The sequence below is a fragment of the Solea solea genome, chromosome 9 (assembly GCF_958295425.1).
Source record: "Solea solea chromosome 9, fSolSol10.1, whole genome shotgun sequence".
Classification (NCBI taxonomy): domain Eukaryota; kingdom Metazoa; phylum Chordata; class Actinopteri; order Pleuronectiformes; family Soleidae; genus Solea; species Solea solea.
The window spans coordinates 2,802,725-2,830,673 of record NC_081142.1 but is presented as its reverse complement, the minus strand read 5'-3'; the positions used below and the strand labels follow the sequence as shown (position 1 = coordinate 2,830,673).

Sequence of the window (27,949 nt, the reverse complement as noted above, 5' to 3'; positions counted from 1 at the left end):
TATGACATAAATTTAAAGAATAAGAAGAGATAAACAGTATCAATACTACAAATAAAGCCATATGAGAACACAGAGGTGTCTGAAAGCTACAGTCATTTAAGACAAAGAGGTGGAGTTGGATGAGTTTGGAGCATAAAATATAACACAAAACACTGCTGGGGGGGGGGCGACAAGATGATGTAAATAATTCATCAGTGATGTTTCCCCCGCCTTTGTTCTGGGTCCAAAGGATCCCAGTTTTAAGTTTTAATAGCATTTGTGGCTGAACTTATTATGTGTGATCAAATAATTCTTAGTCCTGGGATTATAAAATAACTACTCTTCTATACTTCACCATTTTTTTATTTTTTTTTATGAGCGTTGTTATCAAGGCCACATGGGTATACAGCCCATTTCTCTCTACCCTTCACCCTGTGATTTTAATTTTATAAAACATGCGGCCATGCCTCGGGTATTGCAGTGACTACAATCATCAAAGCTGTTCAATCATTCATTGATTTAAACATTTACTTTGGCAAAAGTTCACATTAATAAGCCTGACTGGAAAAAACAGATGGATTCAGAGAGACAGTAACTTATACTTGTTCATTTTTAATCTTATTTGTGAAATGCAGTATTACGCTGAAAGTAGTGGGTACAAGCAAAGCAATGCACACACGTTGTGCTTCTGAATATACAAATAAAGGGAAAGTGTGTTATTCTGTAGTCGTAGAAGAAGACAAAACATGTGTTTTGGAGCTGCCATGTAGATCATTTGGAAAACTGCAACACTCAAATGAATAAATGAAGATTAAGTGATGAGGAGCCATCTCTCGTTTTTATCATCTGGTGAACTCCGAGCATTCAGGCACCTCTGACGCATATTTATTAAAAGCTTCTGAGTGGAGAAAAAACTGAACACAGGCGTCGGGAAGAGGAGTCTCCACATTTCAACAAGTGCACAACCTCCTCTGAAGGAAGCCAACGGAATAAACGAAAACACTTGATTTTAATAATTGCCTTATTTCCAGAGACATGGTGAGGTTTGACATTTATGCAAAAGGTCAGTTCCATCAATAAACATGAGTCTGATGTTCTGAGACAAAAGAAGAAAAACAGGTGTCACACAGCTTTGATAGATAGATAGATAGATAGATAGATAGATAGATAGATAGATAGATAGATAGATAGATAGATAGATAGATAGATAGATAGATAGATAGATAGATAGATAGATAGATAGATAGATAGATTTTTTTTGTAAATTGCTTGCTTGTAAGCAAAAGAAGAATCACTTGGTTCACATGGAGACTCACAGCTCTGTACTTTTTCTAAAATCTTATCTGTGCAGGTTCAGGTATAATTGGTAGCTCTCAACACTCCTGGCAACTGTCAAGGTTAAAAAAAGGAAGAAATGACTTTCATTTTGCTGCGATTGTTCTGGCACTCAGACGCTGGATATCCCGAGGTGGCTGATTCAGTCAGTCTCTGCTTGAGTGTGAGAATGAAAATTCACAGCGAAACACACGGTTTTGCATTAAATCCACGGACGACTCTGCCTCTTACCCTGAGGTCAAGAGGTGACAGCTCAAAGAGTGCCTTAAATCATGAGAACTGCTTTACCTTTCAGTGGAGCTGCAGAGACGCACCTACACTAAGTCAGTAAAGTCTGTGGATTTATCGGGATCTGAACGTTTCCCCTGTGTTGCATATAAATCAGCCATCGTTTGGTTTGACTCGGTGGGTTCACTGTGAGCCTGTGAGCAGTGAGGCTGAGCGACCAGCACACATGTATTATTAACCTATTGATTTTTGTAAAACAGCTATGTATTTTCATTTTAATAAATAATGCAGGTGCTTTATTTTATTCACAGTGATAGCCGATAAGTTAATTTTATTGTATTTCTTTATTTGTCTTTAGCATAAAAATGGAGAAGTCTTAAGACTTATTATATGGAGAAATTGTTGAGTAACTCAATGAAGACAAAGAAAAGTAACTGGATACAAACAATAATAATAATATTCCTCGTTTTCATGGCATATATATATATATATATATATATTCTATGTTACTCATATAAATTTCAGGATGCACTAAAGTAACACATATTCATTTAAAGTATTGTCTACTTACTTAAATTGGTGTGGAGTGAGTAGGTCACATGACGTGGAAGCCATCAAAAAAAAGATCAATATCTTTTTAAACATTATTGATGCTAATGCTAACATATGCCTAAATGCTCACAATAACAGTTAAGGCTGCCATAGCAATGTTTGCACTGATCACCCATAACATTTGGTATTTAATGTCACTAAATGCAAAGAACTGCTAATCTTTTAACCATCGCAAGACAATAACAATAACAGACTACGAGAAGAGACGACGAGACAAAGTCGGATTTTTTAACCATGTCCAGATTGTATCTACGATATTATCACAACGCAACGATGTAGACCAGAGATGGAGATGGAAGTTCATTGGAGGCGCATAAAACAATCAACACAATGGAAGACAGTGGAAGATTAATGCTGGTCATGCATTAATAATTAGCCAGAAGTCTGCTGACACATGAGTAAGCATTTACTAGCATTTAATGTCTCACAAAGTGTCATTTCTCACATACAGACAATGCAGATAATTTCAGGAAAATGTCTACGACTATTTCTTTAGAACTGGAACAAATGAAGAAAATAAAAAGGATGAAAGTTCCTTTAGCCTTTTGTTTCCTCAGATTCCTGAGGGGATCCAAAGAGCAGAGGCTGTGAAAATGTACATGTAACATTTATATTATTATGACTGTAATCTGAAAGAGAGAGAAAAAAGGAGTTCATTGTCCTTCCTGCTGGACTCTGAACATTGTCTCTCCCCATGTGTGTTGGAGTATGTGGACGAAATAACAATATATCTCTGAACATTGTATAACTGTAACTTAGCAACTGATACCAGAGCAGCGCTAATGGATCTCAGCTTGGACGCCCTTTGGCAAAGCCCAGCCACTCAGAGACATGGTTATTGTGCATGAATCTAATAGAGATTTTTGTGTGGACTTCTGGAAGGAAACGATCAACAAATGAACTGCCCAGTCATTAACACGGGGGATGTTTTAACCAGTTAATTATAAAAAACAAACAGTTTATCTCATTCACCATGGACACATCTGTTTACATGACATTAGAAAATACTTTGAATTGAAAACCCGACTTTTAAAAATGCATATAAACATATGAGTTTGACTGAAATTGCACTGAAACTAATTCAACTAAAGGTTGAGGGATGAATTACTATACATTCAACTGGACCCCAAAACAATGTGCTCTGCAGATGTTCCACAGTTCCTGTCCAAAAATAACAGAAGACAACAGAGAGGAAAGCGTGGCGAGATCCAGACGTGAAGACTGAATTTACGCTCCGTGACACACTGCACAACTTTCAAGACTTGGCGTACACACTAACTGGTTTCAGCAGATTCTTTTTTTTTACGACAGCTGAAAGACTGGGGATCAGACATTTAAGGACTGGGCCTGATGACGGATCACAGACGACACGATGTGTCAAACCCACTGAACGCATCAGACTCTCACGAGAGAGGCCGCGTCTACGATGGCGACAGTTTAAAGGGTTTTGGAACCATTCTTGTGATATTCACGCGACTTCCTGTTGACTTTGTCTTCTGATGCTATTTCCTGTGTCCCATCTACTCTTTCTCATTGGCTGTTGGAAACATGCGTTTGCTGTTACATCAGTAATCCCATTACACATTAGGCCCCCCCCCCCCTTCTTCTTTTCCTTTGGGCTGCTCCCTTCAGGGGTCGCCACAGCGAATCAACCTCCTCCATCTCACCCTGTTCTCTGTATCCCCCTCTCTCACACCAACCAACTTCACGTCCTCTTTCACTGTGTGTGGATGCTGGAGATGTTAATTTCCCCGAGGGAACCTCCCAAAGGGATTAATAAAGTCGTCTGTCTGTCTGTCTGTCTGTCTACATCCATAAACCTTCTCTTTGGTCTTCCTCTGGACCTCCTGCCTGATAGTTCCAACCCCAGCATCCTTCTAACAATATACTCCCTATCCCTCCTCTGTACATGACCAAACCATCTCATTCTGGTCTCTCTGACCTTATCTCCAAAACATCTTACATGTGCTGTTCCTCTGATTGACTCATTCCTGATCGTATCCATCTTCGTCACTCCCAAAGAGAACCTCAACATCTTCATCTCTGCTACCTCCAGCTCTGCTTCCTGTCTTTTCCTCAGTGCCACAGTCTCTAGACCATACAGGTACATCCATACATATCTTTCCTTTCATTCTGGCTGATACTCTTTTATCACACATTACCCCCTGACACTTTTCTCCACCCATTCCAACCAGCTTGAACATGTTTCTTCACCTCTTTTCCACAATCTCCACTGCTCTGGACTGTTGACCCTAAATACTTCAAATCCTCCACCTTCTTTATCTCCTCTATCTATGTCGCGATCCAATTAATGCATTCTCCAGAAAACGCTCTCCCAGCCTACCTTTAACTCTGCATGGAAACATACCGAGCGTGTCATCGTGTCCAGCGTCTCATGTTGTTCATGATCACAGTGGAACAGACTCACCTGCTGCGTGCACCAGCAGTAACTCACCATCGTTACTGTGTAAAGGGCAGCTCTCGTCTGATTAATGTTATTTGAGTAACAGGCAAACAACATGGAAGCTCTGCTGCTTCTGCTATACATCATCCCCAATATGGTCCATAGTTTTCAAAAGTATTGCTTTACAGAAACTCTCTCCGCTGTGGCATTTTCACCTTTACGGGGACAAACTGCATGTCTGGCAGACTGTTATTACTCACTGCACTCGGTTATTAACTTGAGGTTAAAGCTTCTCTCTGCTCTGTCGAGTGCTGCAGCCGCACGCTGGAGTCTTTGAGTAAAATTATCATCATCATCTGAAAAGAAATTTCCCCTGAAAAGAGAAAGAAATCCTTGCATCCAGTGTATTTCCTTCTCCAAACCTCAGGGTGCTTAAACCTGCCACAAGAGAATCTTATTTTTCTTGTGCAGAAAAAAAAAAGATGCAATGGAAAGAACATTTTTCACAGACTTGCTGCAAGAGGCACAAATTGGGCACCACATGTTCTTGTTTGGCTTTGTTGATTGTAGTTTGTGGAAGTTATGAGGTATTTGAGACAGTTAAGTGTGAACTCAAGGTTCACTCACTAAACTCAGTGACTGCAGCAAACTCAATAAAGCCTGAGGTGGAAGAGAAGAAGAAAGCTCGGAAAGAAAATGAGTCAACAGTTTTGTGTTTGAGTTAACTCAGCTGCCAGATCTCTCTCTGGTTATGTTAGTTATTTAGATGTTTAAAAACATGAAGGTCAGTGTGACTGTGGTTTAACTCGTGATGCTTTTGGAATAAGTGTTTTTTGGTTATGGATTAGGTGATAAAATAAAGTTTCTCATGGCATCAACATCAATAAAAAAAGGGAAATAAATATAAATATCCAAGGCAAACTATGCAGCGTCAGAGTCAGTGTGATGGGTAACTGTCTTGGTGTGGGGAGATTGGGGGTCTGTCTGTCTGTCTGTCTGTCTGTCTGTCTGGGTTAGGGTTGCGATGCGTGTAGTTGGGCGCGCGGCGTGTGAGCGGCAGTGTTCCAGGGCCTTTAGAGTTTGTCAGAGCAGTGTCTGACACCAAGGAAGCCAGAGTTGCTAATGTTGCTAAAGTGGTCTCCAGTATCTGTGGATCTCTCACCTGCGTAGATTCATTCTTCACATTGTGGGTTTATATATCTATTTATTATAGTTTGAATATAACAACAATAATATTATTGTTGTTGTTGCTGTTCTATAATTATTACCCATCCATTGTCTATCGCTTTATCCTCAACATGAGGGTCGAGAGGCTGCTGGTGCCAATCCCAGCTGACAATGGTGCAAAAGAGACACACTATTAAAATCAATAAAATCAATAATAGAACAATGTGAAGTATAGAAGTTCAGCAGCAGAAAATCAGAAAAAATAAAACCCTAAGTTCTCATAAACTAGACTGAAAAGAAAGACAGAGACAAAGTAAATGCCAGAGGTAAAATGTGCCGCTCAGCTTCATGACTAATAACACTTAGAAAGATTATTGTTCGCTCACAAACGCAACGTTGAGATTTTTACATTAGTGTGAGACGACGGCGCATTAACGGAGGATAAAGTGTGACCTGTGATGACCCTGCGATAAAGTCTGAAACTCCCAAAGTCTGTCAAAGTCTCTGGGAATCAAACTTTATTTGCAGATTCTCCTTCTCTTTATGAGAAGGAGAATCTTTTTATTCTTGAAACTGTTTTGTTGCAAGTGAAACAGATAAGTATAGAACGTCTGAAACGCTCGGACTCCGCAGGCACCTCGGCCAGTCCTTGGACACTAACAGCAGCCTGTAGAGAAAGAAAAACACAATACTGGTTTAAAATAACATGCTCTGAATTTCAGTGAGAGCAACACTGACTCAGTCATTACATCACTGCCTTTAGCACAACTCAAGGACGCACTAAATCAATGCTCCTGATGCAAATGCACGGTGGGAATTCACTTTAAAGCTAATAACATTAAGCCCACAGAGCACTGCACTGTTGGCCCACATTGTAATGTTATGTAAATCTGACCATATGACAACCTCATTTAAATGACAGTGTGCCAGATTATGCACGATAGTGGCCCATTTTGCTCCCGTGTGCTCATCTCTGCTCCCCACTAAATCACTCAGGCCATTATTCTGCATATTAGAAGAAGAAGAAGACATTCAAAAAATGCCGAAGCAGGCCCCGAGAGACTCCATGCTGGAATTTTTATGCAGACGAAGAAATTGGTGGGTACATGATGTTGGCCAGAGGGACCATCACTCATCAATTTGTTTGTAAACACCAGATTTATGTGCAGTAAAGCAAGTCTGCGGCTAAAGTGCTCCAGGGCTTCTCGTTCACACACACACACACACACACAAACATGCAAACACTCAAAAACACACACACATATATTCAGAATCGCCTGCAGCATATTTAGGGAGAAATGACTAATCTCCTCATCGCTGTCATGCTGAAAAATCTTCAGTTTACCAACAGAGGAACAGGAGAACGCTGACGTTCTGCACAGATGCTGAGGTGATGATTCAACTGCTGGAATCATGAAGTAAACACATTTGATTTTAAATGGACAATAAGTAAGAAACATAATGAGGAAACATTAAAACTGATAACATCATGCAGCCATGCAGAAATTATATATGAAATGTATTTTAATTTGCGGGCCACGGACTCTGTTTAAGCAGAAGAAACATCGGTCGCAAAGTAGCGATGTTTTCCTGTCGCCCAATCAGCTGACTGTCGTGGGTGGAGCCAGTCTAGCTCCACCCTGACCAGACTGTACCACTTTACTCCGGTACCCCGAGGGAAGGGTGCCAAATAATGGAACAGTTGGGGCTGGTTATTAAAGTAATATTCATGATGTTACGAGGCTGCTGGTGCCAATCACCGGAGACACCGCGATACAATATTATCCCGATATTTATGTCACGATATGATATTATCACAATATTGCAAACACACTGAGTATCTGCGATATTCTCACACAACAGCTCCAGTGAGAGTGAGCACTGGGCACCACCTAGTGGACTGAAACGTCAATTGATTTTTTTTTATGCTAATCCCCGAAACGTTGAATATTTATTTATTACATCAGTTATAAAATATGTGCTAAAAAAAAAAATCTATATTAGCGGGTTTCTGAAAAGCGATATAATATCACCACGCGAAATATCGCGACATTTTTCTGTTTCTATTTTCCCCCACCCCTAGCGAAAGCTCGGGTAAGTTGTTCTGCGGCAACCGCACTCTACCATGTTTTATAATAGCAGTAGCTATTTTTTAAACGCTAGGGGTCGCTGTTGTAGATATTTTACATACTGAAAATCAACTTTAAAGTCTAATGTGCATCACTCGTGAGTGATCGGAGGAAAAAGTGCAGCTTTGTTTGGTTTCCTGCTTCCTCGTCTCACTCTTACGACTTGGGCTGCTGTTCTAATTTAACAATCTGCAGGAGACGAAATGAAAAGCCGGTGTCTTACTGCTGATGCGTGGCACGTGGGTAAAGATGACAAATGGAAACGATTAAATCAAGCGGCTCTTGGAAAGATGACAAGGGGAGAAAAAAAAAAAACAATCTTTCAGGAGCGCTTTAAATTATTCCAACAACTCCATCACGCTGATCCCAGCAGTAAGCATATACTTGCTGATGGCCACTGAACACCAAATCTCTGCGGTAATTAAAGCCGTGTCCCAGATGTGCACTCGAATGACTAATGCAAGTGTAGGGTTTCTATTAAAGCAGGTGACTCTTATTCATCTACTCAGCACGACAGAGCGCCGTGTGAGAAAGAGGAGGAAATGAATTGGAGTGGTGTAAACGCCGTGCATTCGCTGCCACTGAAGGGCTTTTAAATGACTCTTGAAAAGAGTGAAGGAGCCTGGGGTTACACTTGTTAGAAATAAAGCTCTTTCATCTGCAGGTTCGCCGCTCGGGAGGTCACCGCAAGGTTTCAGCCCAGAGAACGAGCTCATTACCACTGAAATCCAGTGGACCCGGAGCCAAAGGGCAAGTGTTAACCAGCGTCAGGGGGGAAAAAGACGGCGGGACTTTCTATGAATCAGAGACATGTTTCTGTGGAATCACAAAAAAAACAGAGAAAACGTAATGCTGTGTAAAAGGAAAGGCTGGGAGATATTTATACGGAGATATAAATAATATCTCCATGTTTGTATGCTACATCCTGACGTACGAGACATATGTGCACATAAAGCCGCTCACAGGTCGTTTCTCTGGACTCAGGAAAAGTTCTCTTTTTGCGTAAAAGAAAACATTTACTCTTTATGATCTTAAAATACACTTGTTAATACCTTTCATTTCAAAACCTGCTGTATTTATTTAAATAAAGGATATTTATGTTAGAAACCATGAAATTGACTATAAAATATGATCAAGGTCTGCAATAAGTGACTTTTTTAAATGTCATTTTGTCAATTCTGTGTCTTTTTATCCTATTAAATGTATAATAAATGTATTCAATACAATAAATATGATGATTGTCAATACAATGCCTTCATCAATTGCATTGAAGGATTTTAAACCAGGAAAAGTCATCACAGATGAAGGAAGTACATGTTAAAATAACACATAACATAAAGCACACCAACATTTTTATTTCCATCTTTACAGATATTAATGTTTCTTTTACCTTAATTTTGACTTTAATCTCAGAAATATAAGATTAAACTTTAATCTCGGAGTTCCTAAATTTCTCAGAATTCCGATATTAAAGCGGTAGAAGGATGGAATTTTTTACTTAATCCTCTTCAGTGTTCCTAAAACCTCTGCAACCGCTCACACTCTCTGTTGTTTTCCCAATTTTTATTAATTTATCGCTTGCTGTGAATTTGCTGTGATCACATACACACATATGTATATGTTATGATGATGATAATCTGTAAAAAAGAAAAGAAAGAGATAATCTGATGCTGTTGCAAAGCCTTTATTGAAGAAGAAAAAACAACAGTTGACTACATCACGCCTCGTTCACTGACCAAGAACAGATCTTTACCCACAGAGGATTCTTAAGCACGTCACCTGTGGTGTGGATTCAGAGTTTCCCGATGCCGTTTTTTTTACTTTGGCAAAGAAAGAACGACAGTTAAACGAGGCAAAGTCTTTAAATGAGGCACGAAACACAACCCTGGAGTGATTTGATAACCAGCTCAGCAAAGGGCAAATTTTACACACAAACACGGACGACACAAACACACTGAACACAACCCTTTAAAAACAAAACAAAAAAAGAATCATAACATATCTTTATAGTAAAAGCATCAAACATTTTTCCATGTCAGTTACGCGTCCACAGACGTGTGTGGTGCGTTCACTGACCACCTGTCCATATGAATACCGTAAACAGGAGAGTTAAACACAGCTTTATTGGCACATTTAAAATCCTAAAGTTGAAATGAATCTTTTAAAAGAAGCATGGACCAGACCAGGGTGAGCTTTGTAGAATACACACTAATCTGCAAATCATTAAATACTGAAACACTTCACATTTAATATCACTTCTCTGGACTTAAACTGCCTTTAACCCACATGAATGAAAACACTTGTGAGCTGCGTCACAAGCTGTAAACTCAACACTGGGGTTTCATTACCTTGTAAAGTCGGAATGTGGTCGTAAAGCAAGGTTTCGTGAAAACTCGGGGTCATTTGAACGAAACGGTAAAACAGTGTTTACTCAGTGACACGAGTCTCTCAGTGTCAGGAAATCTGAGCCAATCAGGAGCCAGACCTGCACGAAGAGCCACTCCTCTCTGCTCATGTCGTGTCAGGCTGTTCGTCTGTTAATAAACGCCAAAATTAAAATGAAACCAAAACAAAAACGTGCTGAAAAACACTAAAAAGCGGCGGTGGTGTAAGTGGTGTCCTGTTTTATTGGCTTTTTTTTTTTTCCTCTAAATGGGAACATAATTTACAAAATGAACAACTTGTTTACGGACGTTATAAATCAAGTGAAAATCGGAACTCATTCTCCCGGAGACCTCTGTTCAAATGGGGGCAGTGGAGTCACTGACTGCTTGTCTATGGATAAAAAAATAACACTGTTCACGGGGAAAACTGAGGACAAAAGTCACAATATGACAACTTTCTGGGATTTTATTCTCAAAAGTGTAATTTTTTCCCCCCAATACTCTGTATTAGAAGGTGATTATAAGCTGAAAATCATATCACGATGCATAGTAAACAATAAAATAATATATGTATTTATTATGCAACATAAATGATGTTGTGACGGCTGCATGACATCGTCCTCCGGTCTACGGTGGAGGAAACAGAATAACCAGAATATTCTTATTTCTTTTAAAAAAGGGTCTAAAAATAAAAGTATAACAGGATGTTTAAGGTAAATATAAAGTGGCTGGTTTGAGTTTCACAACATTTCCCACTGGTCTGATGTGTTCTTGTTGTCTTTTGGTTTCTCTGCGTGAACAATGACCCGTCTGCTGAACACACGCTTCAAATATTGATTAGAAAACCTTCCTCAGGATAAGGAGGTCAGATTGTGGCTGCATGACCTCGCAGAGAACCCAGGTCTCCGCTCACTTCCTGCTCGAGGCTCGTGAAACCTGACAGACAGTGTTCGACCTCTGCGCCACTTTCTCAGAGTTTATTCTACTGTATTTCAGGGAATATTGAATTCTCCTTAAGATTTTAAATGGTCAATGCGTTCCTGACTGTGACTGTTTATGATGAGCAGATGTCTACAAAGCATCACCCCGGTGAAAACACTGATCCAGTGAGTCTGCTGTAACCAGATACTGATTACATTAGATACAGTATATAGAGATTCTTTGTTTTTGTTTGTTTGTATAAATCACTTTCCATCTTATTTTCAACTGGCACTGAACACAATGACTGAATGTGCGAAGAAAACAGCAAGAAGTAGTAAAGAAAATCATCATTACACTCATAAAAATACACGGAAAGACTCGGAAAACCAGTCCATGGAAGGAAGGAAGCGGCCAAAACACCATGAACGACATCTCTGGTGATTCAAAATTCCCTGTGGAGTTCTTTCTTTCTTTCTCTTTTTTTTTTTTCTGTAAACAAATCCACGAAATTCATCACAAGATTTCTGCTTTCACTAAATTGTGCAAATGTTTACAACAATGTTTTACTTTCAGGTGAATCCACAGCGTGTTCTAAAGCATGTGTTTCACGTCACACACCCACCACACGCTCTCTCTGTGATGACTCATGTATAATACTGGCCGTCCCCCGGGTGATGAGCCTGTTAAAGGGATAGTTCAGGTATTTTAAAGTGCGCATTTGTGAGGTTTGGACACACTGTCATCACTGATGGAGGACGCTGTAGCTCTCCGTGAACCAGTCTGAGACCTGAACACTCGCCGTCATTGAGAAAGTCAAGTTTGTAAGCAAAGGATGGATTTGTATGATATTTTCAGGGGAGGTAGTTTTAGGTCCAACTTAATTAGATTAGATCAAGGGTGTCTAACATATGGCCCACGGGCCAGAATGGGCCCTCCAAAGGTTTCCAATCTGTCATAAAAACTATGTTTTCCACTTCCAGATACATAGTAAACTTAGGCATAATGTTGTTGAAATTGCACGAAACTTCAGGTTGTTCAATGTAAAACTAAGGGAAACATTTGGAGTTCTTGTTGTTATGTTATTATTTTACTTCAGATCAAATGTGGCCCCTGAACTAAAATGAGTGACAGCCCTGGATGAGACGTTAACCTTGTGAGCTGTTGGCAGACGTCCACGTTCTCCGAGAGCGTTCATTTTCTTTCTATCACCTTCTAGCGTGAGTGTGAAGCGACACTGGGGACGACACCATTTAAACACTAAGTGGTCGAAACCTCCACAGGGAACGTTTAAGTCACCGTGATTAAATCAGACCAAGCAGTCAAAGCCCTGCAGCTGGTCCGTCACCTTTCCTTTAAAAAAAAAAAAAAAAACCCAAAACAAAACAAAAAAAACCAACAGACAAATAATAAAATAAATGTGGGAAACTCTCGCAGTCCCTTCTTTACCCCATCAACTTTCAATAAACACGACAAATAAACGACGAGTGTCAAAGGCACAATGGATAGTGACACAGTGACACACAACATCACACAGTACCAACAGCGTAGTCTCCACTAAAGGTTTACTATAAGGACACTTATGCTTGAATCTGTACAGGTAAAATATTTCCTTTTTTTCATAAAAATTTCTTATAAAGTGTCAATGCAATTGACATTAAAAATTGCATAGCCATGTCATATTCATTATCCCTGCCACAGCTGCTCACAGCACAGTCACTGATTGGATCCACGACTCCTCTGATCTGCATAGAAACTCTACACAGTCACATATACTGTTAAAGGTCGTGTACATGAAAGGAATGTCAAGATTGTACGCTTCAGACCAACAAAAACAATTATCTGCTCGTAGCATCCAAGCAAATTCTATAGAAAGTACAAAAAAATATAGATATATATTATGTTCGGAGGGGGGAAATTGCATTTAACAGCAGCCACGGGCAAATAATGCTGCTCCTGACTCCACACTGAAAATGTTTGTGACTGTTGTGGTCTCAGTACACTCAACACACTGGAGGCAGTGTTTAATAGAGTTGCATACCAAATAAGTACACAGGAAGTTTTACATTGAAATCTTTGGTTGTTCAGTGACGCAGAAGCTTTCGCTGTGTAATTTATCCCTTTTTTTGTCTGTGCATATGCACTGGAATGAAGATTCAAGAATGTTCCAAATGATTTAGCGTACGCTCGGAGTCTTTCCACACACACACAGACACACACACACACACAAACAGTCAGTGTGCAGAGTTTGCGTTTGCATGACGACACACGTGGAAGATACATGGTGCAGATAGTGATGATAATAAAACGTGTGTATTGCAGCTGTGACCTGACGGTTTGTACCAACAACATTGTTGCTCGTTTGCTCTCTGGCTGTTAAATGAGTTTAAATGAGAAGATTAACGCCACTTTTCATTTACGCCGCAATATAAAAGGTCCAACGTGTGGGATTTAGGGGCAGCTCTTTGTAAGACACATTATTTACAAGAGGATTTCCCTATAGAATTAGATTTGTGTCAATAGCTTCAAACAAACACGTTTATAGCGTTAGAGTATCGAACGTTTGTAATCTGGTAAACGTCAGATTCTTGCAATTATAAATTCCAGGCGGACAGTGACTCCAAGCCTGTGACGACTTCCGGTCCATTGAGCTCCAAATCTCAGCAGCCAATCAGCAGGAAGCTTCCTAAGGCCCCGCCCATGGTCAGAATCGCAAAACAAAAAACCACGGCGCAAAGAACAATTTTATTTGTATTTTCAAAAAATAAGTCTTTTATTTGCTTCTTAAAAAGTGTCTTTGACAATAGTTGACACAAATCTAACTCCATCATTTTCACTTATTTGTTACCACTTGAAAATGAAGAACTCTTTTTGTTAATTTATTATCGCGAGTTATTTGTCACTTTTCAGTGACAAACAGGGACTTCTGCCACCTGCTGGTAAGATGTTCTCACGCAGGTGCAGAGCATATTGCTCTTTAGGCCGTCACCGATGCGAGTGTTGGTAAATGTGAAGCAAAAGTTATTCAGTTGGTTGCAATATGCAACTTCACCACAAGATGCCACTAAATCCCACACATCGATCCTTTAAAGTCGTCTCGCTTTTGTCCGAAAGGAGCAAACTCTTTCAGCGCAGTACGAGCGACGCGCTACGTGACGTGTACGTCTGGTCATGGGATATTTACTGATATTTGACTGGTTAGCTGTAGTTCGTTCATGCTAAGCTAACCAGATGCTAGGGTGAATTTTTTAGCACGGACAAATAAAAGTGGCCTCAGTTTTCTCAACAACTCTGTTCGAGGATTTAGCTCAAATAAAAAAATAAAACACATTCCTGTAACAGCAACTCTTTGCTGCGTTGTACCGAGTCAATAGATAATTTATGCAGGTGAACATGTGACGGTATTACTGACGGTGAATATACAGTAGCCCTATATATATTTATACATATATATGTATATAAAGATAGAGAGAGAAATGCTGATGTAAGCATCAGTGATGGGCATGTGGGTGAGAGAGTGAGGGAGACAGACAGAGAGAGAGAGAGAGAGAGAGAGTGTTGGTTTATCACAGTGGAGGTGACCGGGCGGCGGTGGTTCAGAGGTCAGTGGTGGCCTTGGCGGTGAGATCCTGGATGCGGTTGGTGTTACAGTTTTTGCAGAGGACGTGTCCGTCCAGTGGGTAGCAGCCCTGGTTGTCTCCCTCTGAGAGCAGAGAGCCACAGTCCTGCAGGACACAGAGACGCCGTTAGTCCACACACACCAGCCACGCCCACCAATGAGACGCCTCCCTCCACACACACCAGCCATGCCCACCAATGAGACGCCTCCCTCCACACACACTCGCCGCGCTGACGCCCGACACGAGACGTTTAACGCTGATGATGAACCGTCGGCTCGTGTCAAGCTACAGGAGGCGCTCTGCCTCAAAGCCAGAGACCGACATCCACCACACGCCTACAACCCTATAAACCTTCAAAATGCTGAATTACTGGGGTTTTCACAGATTTGTTTACAGAAAAATATCCAAATATCCAGTAAGCAGCAGTTCTCTGGGCAGAAAAGCCTCGTCATGGCTGCCAGAGATCAGAGGAGAATAACCAGACTGCCACAGGCACAAATAACCAGCCGTCACAAGCACGGTTGTGAAAACACGACACATGAATCCTTGAAGCGGGCAGGAGAACACAGTGTTAGGCGTCCGGTGTCTTCATAATGATGACGTTAAGACGTAAAAAAGGTCTCTTCTGGCTTTAAAGCAACACTATGCAACACTATGCAAACACAGACAGGTCTTTGAATTTAACGCTGTATGTTTTGTATTTTACACACATATTTTTACATGACACTGAGTGACATGTTCAGCCTCTGAAATATCGAACATAATTTTAAGTCAAGCTTGAGTTCAATATCTAATGTTATATTATGTCAAATGTGTGTGTTTATGTCGTGCACTTTTTTGAATTAGCACGGAACACAGAACAATGAAAAAAAATGTAATGATTTAATTGCAGCAGTTGTGATTGTCTAACTGAAACCAATTCAGATTGTAATTTCTAGCTGAAAATAATTTATAATAACTCTCTCTCACACACACATACACACACACACACACACACACTCAGAATTACAACTCCATCTTCTCATGTCTCCCTGGTGACAGACTCTTCTCTTGCTGAGCTCCTCCTTCAGCTGAACTAATCTGCGTTGCTTTCATTTGACCTTTATGTCTGCCAACCGCTCTGTGTTCTCACACTGAAATAGTTCTCCGACAATGTGACACGTTGCTTCTCTTTTAGCCGGGCACGTAATGTGCGGCTTATCAGCCGGCGAGCGTCGGCTGACTGATTGGTTACTATGCGAGTCCATGAACTTTGCAGAGGAGAGATGAAAAGCTATTTTGAGGCAAAGGTAAGAGAGGGAACGACTCAACCGTCGATCTGAAAAAGGTGACTCGGGGGATGGGCTTGTACATCGTGTCTTACACCTTCATGCTAGAATGACTGTCACATGCGGGCGGAGATTGTGATCGTTGGTGATTATAGGGAGCTCACGGAACAGGCCACATACCTCACAGCGGTAACACTGCACATGGAAGTCCCGGTCCAGGGCCACGATACGGACGGTCTCCTCCTGACCCGGCGCGGGCATGATGGGCTCAGAACAAACACAGCAGCGAGGAGCAAACTTCCTGAGAGACAGAACCAAGAGAAACACAATCATGACATCACATGACCTTCAGTTTTTCAGAGCTGAAACTAATTATTGTCACTCCGCCAGTTACCGTCTAGATTAAATTATGAAAGTCTATAAAATGGCTGAAAAAGGTGCAACTTTTGGTGATGAGTTTTCAGCAAAACACAAATACATTTGTTGTCAATAAGAAATGACTCAATAAGAGAAGAGGAGGAGAAGAAGAGAACCTGATGCTGTCTTGCTCATGTCAGTCTGCTTTAATTTACTTTTATTGTACTTTTACATTTTGCATTTTCTCTTGTGCTTCTGTTTGGAAATTGAATAAATAAATAAATAAATAAAGACGCTGATTTTCCGATAAATAAATGTTTCTGGTACCGGTTAATGTAAGACAGTGTCCTTAATCATGTTTCTGTTCATGATTTCTGTCTATTTCAATATTGTTTCACATACTTCAGTAATATATAATATTTTAGGGTTACACTGTTACATGGGCTCTTGTTTAGACTGTTTAATTAAAGCAATAAATAAAGAAATGTCTGCTGGTCATAATGAGTTATTTTGTTTGTTTTACTTCATTTACAATCATTTAACATGAAGTTTTGGTGTTTTCTTCGCTCTGATTGGTCGCGTTGTATCCAATTGCGTCCAGAGATCATTCTGTTGTTCAACAGTTGATGATCGTTCAGTGCAAAGACAAAGCTAAACTTCTGCCACTGGACAGGGTCCGAAAAAAGCACAAAACCTTTGATTTTACAGCTGTGACGGCTGAGTTAATGTGGAACTTTGCAAGTCTGGTCGCTGTCTTCACCTTTTTGGAGTTCGGTTTGTCAGACAGTCTAAAATCTAAAATCAGAAGGCAGCCGCGATCGAGACCGAAATCTGGCCAATTCTCCTCTAGTGTGGGGCAGGTTTTCAGAAATCCTGCCCCAGAGTTCACTGGTATCATTGGCTTGTCAACAAATGCATGTGTTACCACATATTCAATGACAGTTTACCAACTGTGGGGGGAACCAGAGAGCAAAACATACATGGTGTTACTTTAAGAGCTCCGACACTGAGACACTAAAAGCTCAAGTTGTTCTTCACTGACATATTTAATTCAAATACCAGAATAATAATATTTGAGGAAATCGCTAAATATGGTGGATCTATTGCAGATATTATAAGATTTACAGAACAAGACTTTAAACCAGTAACTTTGGAAATGCCTTGAACAGGAAGGGGTTCATCTATCAATAGAAATAATGAGGATCTGAAAAAGCATGCTGAGATTTTCAGATTCTGCGTGGGGACAAAAGTCTGAGTGGCAAAAGGAATTTTATTACACAGTGCCTCAAAAAAAAATCTTAAAATAAAAACCTTGAAGCTAAGCGTGACTATTCCTCGACACAAAGGTCAACACTGCTGAGGTCACACTTGTCAGAAGGAATTAAAGTGCAGCCCGGTGCAGCGTCTCCATAAAGCAAACACTGTGCTCTCATACTAAAGAGCTGGTCGTTCACTTCTGTTTCACTTCTGGTCACTGAGTCAAGGAACATTTCTGGTAAGGTGAAAGTTGTGCAATCGTGAGTGTGACACAATTGCAGAAATCAGACAAAGACTCTGAGCGCTCAAACGCTTATTTAACCAATTGTTTTTACAGATGCACAGATTGTAAAATTATACACATATATATATATATATATATATACAGATATATATATGTTTATTAATTACAGCAGAGAGAATAATTTTCCAGGTCAGACAACCAAAACAATGAGCTGGAAGACGGTAAGTTCCTCAACACAAGCGACCCCCCCTTTCATATTATTATCGATTACTGAGTCCATTGTTAATATGAAACTATTGATTGGTGCGACATTAAGGCTGATGAAAACCTTGATGTACATACTTGTGGAAGTCCTCGATGCAGTGGATGTGGTTGGACGCGTCCACGGTGAAAGGGATGCCGTCCAGGCTGCGGTAACACACCACGCAGGTGAAGCAGTGAGGGTGATAGGCTTTACCTGTGGCTCGCAGGATGCGCTCCATGATGGGCTTACTGCAGATGGTGCAGGTCTCGAGGGTGTTCTGTGAAAAAACAGACGTCACGAGGCATGTTCACGACCTGTTTGGCAAACATGTAGCACATTTAACACATTTAATCCACAGAGAGACATAGTGTTGTTTTTCCCTTCTCTCTTCTGGTTTCTTTGTACCTTTTTTTTAGGTGAGGCAAAGACATAGAGTGAGCGGAGAAATGCAAGAATCTGACCATGTGATACAATACAGGGGTGACAATATAATGAATTGTGACGTATTGGGGCACTATAACCAAGGTGATATATTGCAAACATCTCGACATTTACGAACGTCAACATATTATGACATAGAAACATAGAAATAAGTGTAATATGTGTTCCAGTTCACAAAGTCACCGTACTAACCATTTAAAAAAACATTAAATGCATCAACACTATACAGTTTATACGTCTAGAGAAAGTGGAATGAGAGGAAATGAGTCAAATGGCCAAAAGCCTGCTGGTGACTATAGACTATGGGTGGGAATCACAGGATAATACAATGATACAATAACGCAATACATGGTCCACGATACCAATAATATCACGATACAACGAAATCTGTCTGACTGAAGAAAACAAAACGTCTGTGAAAGTTAAACGTGCAGGATTTCTCTATTTATTCACAACATAGAGAACAAAGTGCATACAGTCTACGTATTAAACGTGGATTTCTCCACCATCATCCTGCTGTAAACTCACTCTTCAAGTTTCCCTCGTTCATTTGAGCAGCGCCGGCGTGAGATGAAGTAGTTTATCAATTATCGTATATATCGCCAAATCCAAAAGGTTGACCCACCCCCCTGCTATAGACCGTATATAAAAAAAAGGATGTAGTCTTCTGCTTTGCCACTTGAAGCTAAACAAGAAGTAAGAATATAATGAATAGCCACCAGGGGGCAAAAGAACTCTATTTTAAAGAAAATGAACTATAAATCAGGTCACAAGCGACTGGACACAAGTGTGATTGACAGCTGGTATCGTCCAATAGGAGTCAAGGGACATCTGAGCAAAATGTCAACATGGCTCTGGGCTAATCACAAATCTTGAGGTTTCCAAACGACAATTCAGATTCTTTTGGGTCACGTTACAGGTAGTTGCCACTTGCTGCCAACTAACAGTCAGAGGTGTCAAACTCAAGGCCCACGGGCCATAGGTGGCCCGCCATGTAAGTGTATTCAGCCCTTGAGACTGACACTGACTCAATGATTAGTACCACACTTATCAAGTTACCTCGCCAGAGTACAGCAAATGATTGGCTAAGACACATGTGACTACAGGCCTGTATGTGCTGTTCTACTGAAACACAGCGGAGGAAATCAAGATCAGGCGTTTGTTCTGAACTTTTTGTCCCATTTGGCCCTCGACTTGGACACAACTTTTAATTTCCGCCTCCTCTCCAATTGAGTGTGACACGCCTGGTCTACAATGTTTAAAGACAGATTCAGTGCTTAACAGCATCCACACAGCATCACTGTAATGCACAGATGTATGAAGTGTATAGATATGACACGAGACATTATCTAACACCCCTAAATGTCAATCAGTGTTTCCCAAACCTCTGAATGAATGTCCTCACATGACTGTGTGCAACTGAGCTTTTCCTCAATTTCCTTGTGATTTTAAACTTCCTCTTTCCAGTGTTACAAGTCAGGTGGCTCAGTTCCCACTCGAGCCGCATGTGCTACAAATAAATCTCCTCAGTACCTTTAGCTCGGCTGTCCTCAGATGCCTTGGAAGCTGAAGGAATCTGATTAGCACTCCCCTCCAAACACAAACACAGTCATTTATCAGTTGCCCTAACACACACACACACACACACACACACACACACACCCATCCTCCCATATGCAAGAGTGCGAGCAGTAAATATTTCCACTTTGTGATGACTGCAGGTTTTCTGCAGCCAGGCGACTGGGCAAGAGGCCTGAGGGATGGGGGAGGCGGGGGAGGACATGGCGGCCGCCTGCCTCTGACTTATCTGTGGCATCTCTCTTCTTAATATCTGCCGGGAGACGCCATTCGTTATTTCGGTATTTTATAAATAATGGCTGCCTCTCTAAACAGCAATGCAATTACGGGGGGATGAATATATCATGTGAGGGTGATGAGTGTGCGGCCTGACATGGCCGAGTGCGAGCTGATGGACTCAGCTGTCACTGCTTCCTGCTCAGGCATTTCCTGGATCTCTGTGCTCTCTCTGAGCTTGGCTGGGCTAAAGAGTTCACGGTTCAGATGCTTCCATTGCTTCTCACCATCGCAGTGAGCCGCCTCAATGTTTCCCAACACAGCGTGGGATGTGTGGCAACACTAACTCCCAGTTAGAGCCGCCGGGTCCTGACGTTTTTTTAAGCAGTTGATTTTTGGGTACATGTCCGCCTTGTTTGTTAGGACGCCACCTACTGTTATTGCCCTGCATTGCTTGAACAAACGTGGAGTTACTAGCGGTGTTGTGGTCCACGGTCTTTCTCTCTGCCGCTGACGTGAGATTCAGTGCAGAACAACGAGCGAGTAACGTTAAGCAAGATGAGCAAATGACGACGTGATGCCTGGGAAATGAGGATTCACCAGCAAGATACCAAGGACGATCACTTAAATCAATAAAAGTGGACGCCATGAGGGGAAGCGGCTCTTACAAGTTGCCCTCCCGTCATTTGGACCTTGATTTTGAGGGAATCATACCTTGAAAGACCTTGAATTTGATATCAACCCAGCTGTGGGAACCCTTTAGGCTAATGTAAATACAATTCTCGAAAACATGATTAAAATTAGTCTAACTGACTTAGGTTTAAATGCAGAAATATTACATATATCTTTAAATCTTTAAAATGAACTGAAACTGAACTTAAAGAAATATCTGTTAAGAAAATTACAATGAGATATTCTCCCTTAATGGCTCAGCGCGAGTAGAATGTGTCTCTGACATGATTGTGTCTCTTGCTTCTCAGACCTAAACACAAACACCATCATGTGCAGCTGAAGATGAGAGCAGCTGATGTTTGACTCCAGGCTGGTGAAGAATTGGTCGTTTCTTCAAAGCACTCTTGGAGAGGCATTATTTCATGAAAAGCAATGTGTGCAGACAAGCTCTGCATCCTTATTTATTTTTTCCTCCAAGACGGTAATAGAAATAAACATTATTCCCAGGGCAACATTTGTGTATAAACAATGTCCATATTGCAATCCTGCTGGATCCTGGAAGTGGAATAAAGCCTTTAATGAGCTCGCTGCACTGAACCCCTGAGGTTTGACTCATGCACACACACACACACAGACAGAGAGAGGTAGGGGAAGAGAGGGAGAGGGAGAGAGAGAGAGAGAGAGGGAGAACATATTTGCAACCTGAGAATGTGAGTGAGATACCAGGGCCAAACAGCACTAAACTATACTCAACTCGTACTCATCTGACTGGATTCCCACTCACTTATTCTCTTCTGTCCTTCATATGGGAATACCTTGCCCTTGTTTAGCTTAACTAGAGCATATGATTTCACAGCACACACTTCCTCCAGGCCATTGTAATGAGTACAGTGCTCAAAAGACAAAAAATTCTCTCTTCTCTCCCTGATGGTAATATTCTATGACCTCAATTCATTCATTTTGCTCAGTCTCTGTTGTTTTTTATCCACTTGTGACTCCTCTGATTTGGTGGTAACATTCATTAGCTCTGTTATTCTTGCATGAAGAAGAGGGATTGGGTCAGTGTCTCTGGGTATGACCTCCACAGATGGTTTGGGGAAATTCTGCATTAAATCACTTCAAACCCTCTCTGTTAGACATCCAGGTCATTTACAGTTGGCCACTAGAGGGCTGTATACGGCTGCAAATGTCCGGGTTCCGCTTTCCCCCTGACTATATGAGATGTATTCAAGCATATGTATTCTTCTTTCTTTTTTTTTCTCCCGCCCTCCCTCTCCCTCATACATTTCTCTAAGTGTTTGCCCAGGAGGCTAAACAAATGTCTAGGCAGAAGAGGTAAACTGAATTTAGGTCAGACAGCTTCTTGCTGAACTGAAGGGTGAGCAGAGTGCGCTCACGTCAATTATGGCCCCCTTTTTTCCGTATTATAAACCGCTTCCCCTTTGCCACAAAGTGCTCCCACGGCCTGACACCAAACGGACCTGATGCCCACGAAGTCCGGCCGGCAACAGGCCGCCCACCAAGTGACGCGTGACACGGCTGTGTGTGTGTGTGTGTGTGTGTTAGTAAGTGAGGTGGCAAACAAAGCGTATGAGAGAGGTTAAAAGGTCCCTCGTAACTCCAACATGAGACACGTGCCTGACAGACTGAGACTGAAAAAACAGGAAATACAATTATTTTTATTATACGAGTAAAGTGTCTTTGGACATTTCTATTTAAAAAAAAAATAAATAAATAAAAATAAAAAGAGGGATGCTTTGAGATTTGAAACTAGTACAAATAAATTAGAAATAATTTCCATAAAATAATCAGTAGAGATGAACCGATCACGTACTTATATGTTAACTGACTGACATAAGTACTTAATGATGCCATTACAGTACAAAACAATGTATTTAATATGCAAAATGAATCTCTGTATATTAAATACAATATATAGACAAAGATTCTGTATTATATTGGAAGTAATATTTAATCTAATTATGTCTAATAATGTCATAAAAACAACTCAATGTTGCTGAAATGTTCTCTGTTTATGTAACAAACATATTTAGTGTCATATTCTGTCAATGTCACATCGTGACTCAGGGTTGCAACAAGTCAAAACATCTTCAGACAACTTTCATTTTCTTGGTCAACAGAGAATGCAGAACTCTCCAGTATTCGTTTCACTATAATGTGAGACAGAAACAGTGAATTCCCACACCAAGAAACTCAGATCTTTGCGATTTCTCATCCCGAAACCTTCAGTTTAAACTGGAAAAACGTATCACAACATAGCGTCACGGTGAAATGACACTGAAAAAAGCGGGGAATCAGCTGTTCATCACCACCTCCGATCGTATCAACACTCACTTCTGAATCTATCTGGGGTTTTTCCTTTCTTCACATGGCTGAGTTGGGCTGACAGGAGGCAGGATGGAGTTCAGTGAGACTGCACACGATTTACAACCTGGCACGCTGATCTCAGAGTGCGCCAAATTTACAGATGATCTGATTCAGTAAGTGTGTGTGTGTGTGTGTGTGTGTGTGTGTGTGAGAATGTGCAGCTTGGTGCCAGGCCATGCTGTGTGAATTAACTACACCCTTCTGATGGAAGCTGAGCGTTGTCTAACATGAGCTCGTATGAGAGACAAGTGCGAGGCGCTGCTGCAGCGTTTGGATGATTCTGACTCGGTCGTGAACTGTGAGTCAAATCACCGGCTTTCCTACATCCACAGGGAAGTTTAGTCTGGTGACTCAGTGAACCTTGACAAGCAGCCACTCTCTCTTTTATTGCTTAATGTTGGTCTTTCAGACAGGACAAGGAGAAAATGAGTCCGGTCGGAGGGAGGGAGGGAGAGGGGGAGAGAGAGAGAGAGAGAGGGAGAGAGAGAGAGAGAGAGGGAGAGGGGGAGGGGGAGGGAGGGAGGGAGGGAGAGCGAGAGAGATGGGTCAACTATGACTAACAGTGATATTATAGCAAAAGTGTCTGACTTGTCTATACTGACAGCACAATGGCATGCACTCCACAGTAGTTGCACATTTCTGTTTAAAAAAAAAAAAAAAAGTACATTGAACAGCATCATAACTAGTCAAGGACAAGTTGATACTGCACCACATTTAGCCTGATATAACCTGCTTTCTAGGCCTGTTCTGTGTGTCTGAAACACAGACACACAAAAAAAAGTGACATCAAATATGAATTCTTGAGCACAATTAGATTAGGTGGTAGAATGACTGTCAAATCATAATTCATATGCTCATCAAGGATCATAGTGCTGCCATAGCCATTAATTGTGGTGATTTGTGCTTCTTTCTTTTTTTTTAACAAATGCCATCAGACAATTATTATTCTATTAATCAGCTAATACATTTTTTTTTACTGATTATTACTTATTATGTATGTTTACATATGTTCCTTCTTAGAAACTTGATAGATCTTGCTTGATGCACTGAATATATATATATATATATATATACACATACACATACATATATATATACATACATATATATATATATTTTTTTATTACAAAATATGAGTACATATTTTGTAATTAATTTGTGTGCAGACACACACATTGCAGATCACAATAGTTATTCAATAAATCATATTGTAATCGTTATTGATCAACTTATCAGATTGATCAGATGGAGGAAAAAAAAAAAGTGACTCCATTTTCTCACATTTAAAGCCAGAATAGGCTTCATGACTAACCACTACCATTATTATGATGTTACGACTGGTGACGGAGAACCGACACCATCTGCTTTTGTGTTGATCCTCTATAAACCTTGTTTACACAATGTTATTATCTGGGTGTTTGCAAGAAAAAGTGACGACTCCAGTTATGAAACAAAGGACCTGCGTTATTATGTATCCTAAACAATGAGGCGAGAACACGGCCTTCACCCAGTAACTGCCATGTCTGTTCCACACAGGAGTGTTTAAGTCATTCCAGGCGTTGTCTTACGGCTGCGTTTTTATAACGACAGCGACCAAACGGAGGGCTGTGTGTTGGAATCAGTCAGAATCCGGTCCAGCCAGTGATGATGATGAGTGATGATGATGATGATGAGTCACGCTGAACTGGGATCAGCGACTTCAGAGTCATCAAAATTCAACTCTTCACTGCAGAGTTCTCATCTGACACCTCTCACAATAACAACATCAAACAAATCACAAACTGAATTTAGGATTAACTTCAGTATCATTTTTTTTTGTGTAAAATAAACCTTTACTGTGATGCCTTCAACACGCTGGAGATCAAATTCTCTTCATTTACAGAAACCTGACAGTGAACACAGCACCTCATCACGCCGGGTCGACTTCTGCCAGATCAGATTTTCCATGCAAACGTCAACATTGAATCTAAAAAGCTCCTCCAGTTTGTGTCCTGATATTTAAAGTAGATGTTAACTTCGCTCATGCATATTTGAAAAGGCAGATATGGTTAAACTGTCCTCACGTCAGCGTCTACACACTCTGCAGCTGTGAATCAGGATTCATAAATGTGATATAGACATTAATAAATCATAAATGTGAATTGCCAAGAGAGGGTTGCACCGTTTTATTAGCTGTAGATTAAACGATATTAACCTTGTTGACTGTCATCAGCCTTTCACTGATACAGACACTGATGTTTAAATGGGCTATTAATACAAAACATAAAAAATAGTACTTGAGTAAGAGGCTTAAAAATATGATTTGTAATTGAGGGTTATAATTATAATTAGTTTAATTTGATTAAACTTATTCAAAGATGTGATCGCGTGAATAGCTGAAAGACTTTTAAACCGTTCTGTTGTTTTTTTATAATGTAGATTTCTCTGTGTCACAGCCACACAAACAAAAACGATATAAAAACAGCTAAATTGTTTTTATTAAACATCAGTAACATCCGCGCAGATTTTTACAATCTGTGCTTCTTGAACTGTGACGCTGTCAAATGAACGGACAGTAATTAAAAGGTTTTGGAAGCCGCCTCGAGTCATTTACACATAGTCTGTTGATAGAGAGGATTAATGTGGTCAGTGTTAAATACAGGGGGGAAAAACAGACTTGTTTTCCTTGCTCTTAAGCCAAATCACAGAGAAACTGGCCAACAGGAAACGCCAGAAATCTGCTTTTGGTGGAGCTCATCTACATCTGCACAGAGAAGTATGTGTAGGGCTGGGTATTGAATTTCACTGCCGTTATGGTATCCACCAAACTTCAGGAAGGGTATCACACTTCAAAACTTCCTCTGCATCACCTGATATCGAAAATAAAATCCAGATTGCAGCATGCTGAGATACAACAGTGTGTTTTGTTGTATCTTATAAAAATTAAAAAAAGGATATTTATATTATAAATAATAAGAATAATAATAACAATAAATAAATAAATACATAATATGAATATATTATAATATATAGGATTTTATAAAAGTGGAACTGAAAAAGGAATCATTCAGAGAATGACCTTTGGCAAAGCTCAGCCCTATCTGTGTGTAACTGTGAGTGTGTGTATAGCCGTGTTTCCACTGAGTGGAATGGTTCACTTTGGTACAGTTTGTAGCTTATTACGGTTCCATGTTTTGGCACCCTTCCCTTGGGGTACCAAAAAGGTACGGTAAGGTCAGGCTGAGCTAGACCAGCTCCACCCACAAGAGTCTGCTGACTCAGCGACAGAAAGCCCCCCCCGCCCCCCCCCCGCAACCGGTGTAAATATCCGATGGAAGTTGAAGCAGTTTTAAATAACACTCTCTACTAATAAGAAGAAGAAGGAAAAAAAAAAGAAGAAATTGCAGCCAGCCACTGTTGGCTGTTGTGTTGCGTTCACTGTCATCAGACACAGGCCACGCCCCGTCTACCATGTAAAAGTACAGTTCTCAGTCCAAAACGCGAGCCTGACCCAGGACAAACTGGACCGTACTACGACAGAAACACAGCGTATGTGGACAACCCAGTTTCCTTTCAGCCATTTGGATCCAGTGATCATGATCCTCTTCCCCGCACTCATTCATCAGGTGAACAAGTGAACGAACCCCCCGGCCATTTCTCACCATGAGGCCCTCGACACAACCCCATCGCCAGCATTAAAAGTCTAGCTGCAATATCATTTTACATCAGTGATTGCTTTCCAGTGAGCGGCTCCTCCTCACTCTGTCCATCTTGTCTCGTCTCCACCGCGCGAGGACAATACGTTACCACGACTCGACTCACTCTGTCTCGTTATGGAAATCACACACTCGTTTTTTCCCCCCCCTGCTGCCTGGATGAAAATGACTGAGGTGTGTTTGTTTACTTTTTGTTTACATGTGGGCGTGGAAGAGTGAGTGAGGAAAGGATTCTCTTAATGTTTCCCTCTGAGGATCAGTGACCTTGACACTGTCACAGACGGCGTGTCTGTGTCAGTCAGGACGAGTGCAGCGAGGTTTCAGCGCCTCTGACCTGGAATGGCCTCGTCTCCTCTGACTGCAGGTCTACGCTGCTCGGTAATAAATTCACACCGGGTTATTATGGACGACCAGTGCGTGCCAGGTTTGCGATGGCAAACTGCCAGAGCCTCCTATTCTGATTTGTTTCTTTACATTTATTTTTATGTCTCTCCCTGGACTCTTCATGGCCAACTTCAGCAGGGACACACTTCTCTCCAGCTGCTGCTGCTGCTCTGCCCATAAGACTGTATATAAAAATGGACGCAATCTTCTGGTTCTTTTTTTAAGAGCTTCAGATTTGCACCTGCAACCAACACTGGCGTCCACTCATGTGTACATCATTTACAAACACTGACAACATTAGAGCTGCAACTAACGATTATTTTCATAATCGATTAATCTGTCGATTATTTTCTCGATGAATTGATTAATCTTTGGTCCATAAAATATTATAAAACCTTAAAAAATGTTGATCGGTGTTCCTCGAACCTG

General features: G+C 40.8%; 1 protein-coding gene across 5 annotated transcripts in view; it reads right to left on the bottom strand.

The window, feature by feature from the left end:
- Positions 1-9,522: 9,522 nt before the first annotated feature.
- The window catches only part of lpp (LIM domain containing preferred translocation partner in lipoma), a 153,738-nt gene continuing 135,311 nt past the window's right edge, over positions 9,523-27,949 (bottom strand). For all 5 annotated transcript variants that reach the window (XM_058638050.1, XM_058638053.1, XM_058638054.1 and 2 more), the window contains 3 exons: positions 18,245-18,423; positions 16,225-16,345; positions 9,523-14,881 (listed from right to left, as the gene is read on the bottom strand). In XM_058638050.1, coding sequence (XP_058494033.1) covers positions 14,753-14,881; positions 16,225-16,345; positions 18,245-18,423 — 429 coding nt within the window. In that variant the 3' untranslated portion in view covers positions 9,523-14,752. The remainder of the gene's footprint in view (positions 14,882-16,224; positions 16,346-18,244; positions 18,424-27,949) is intronic.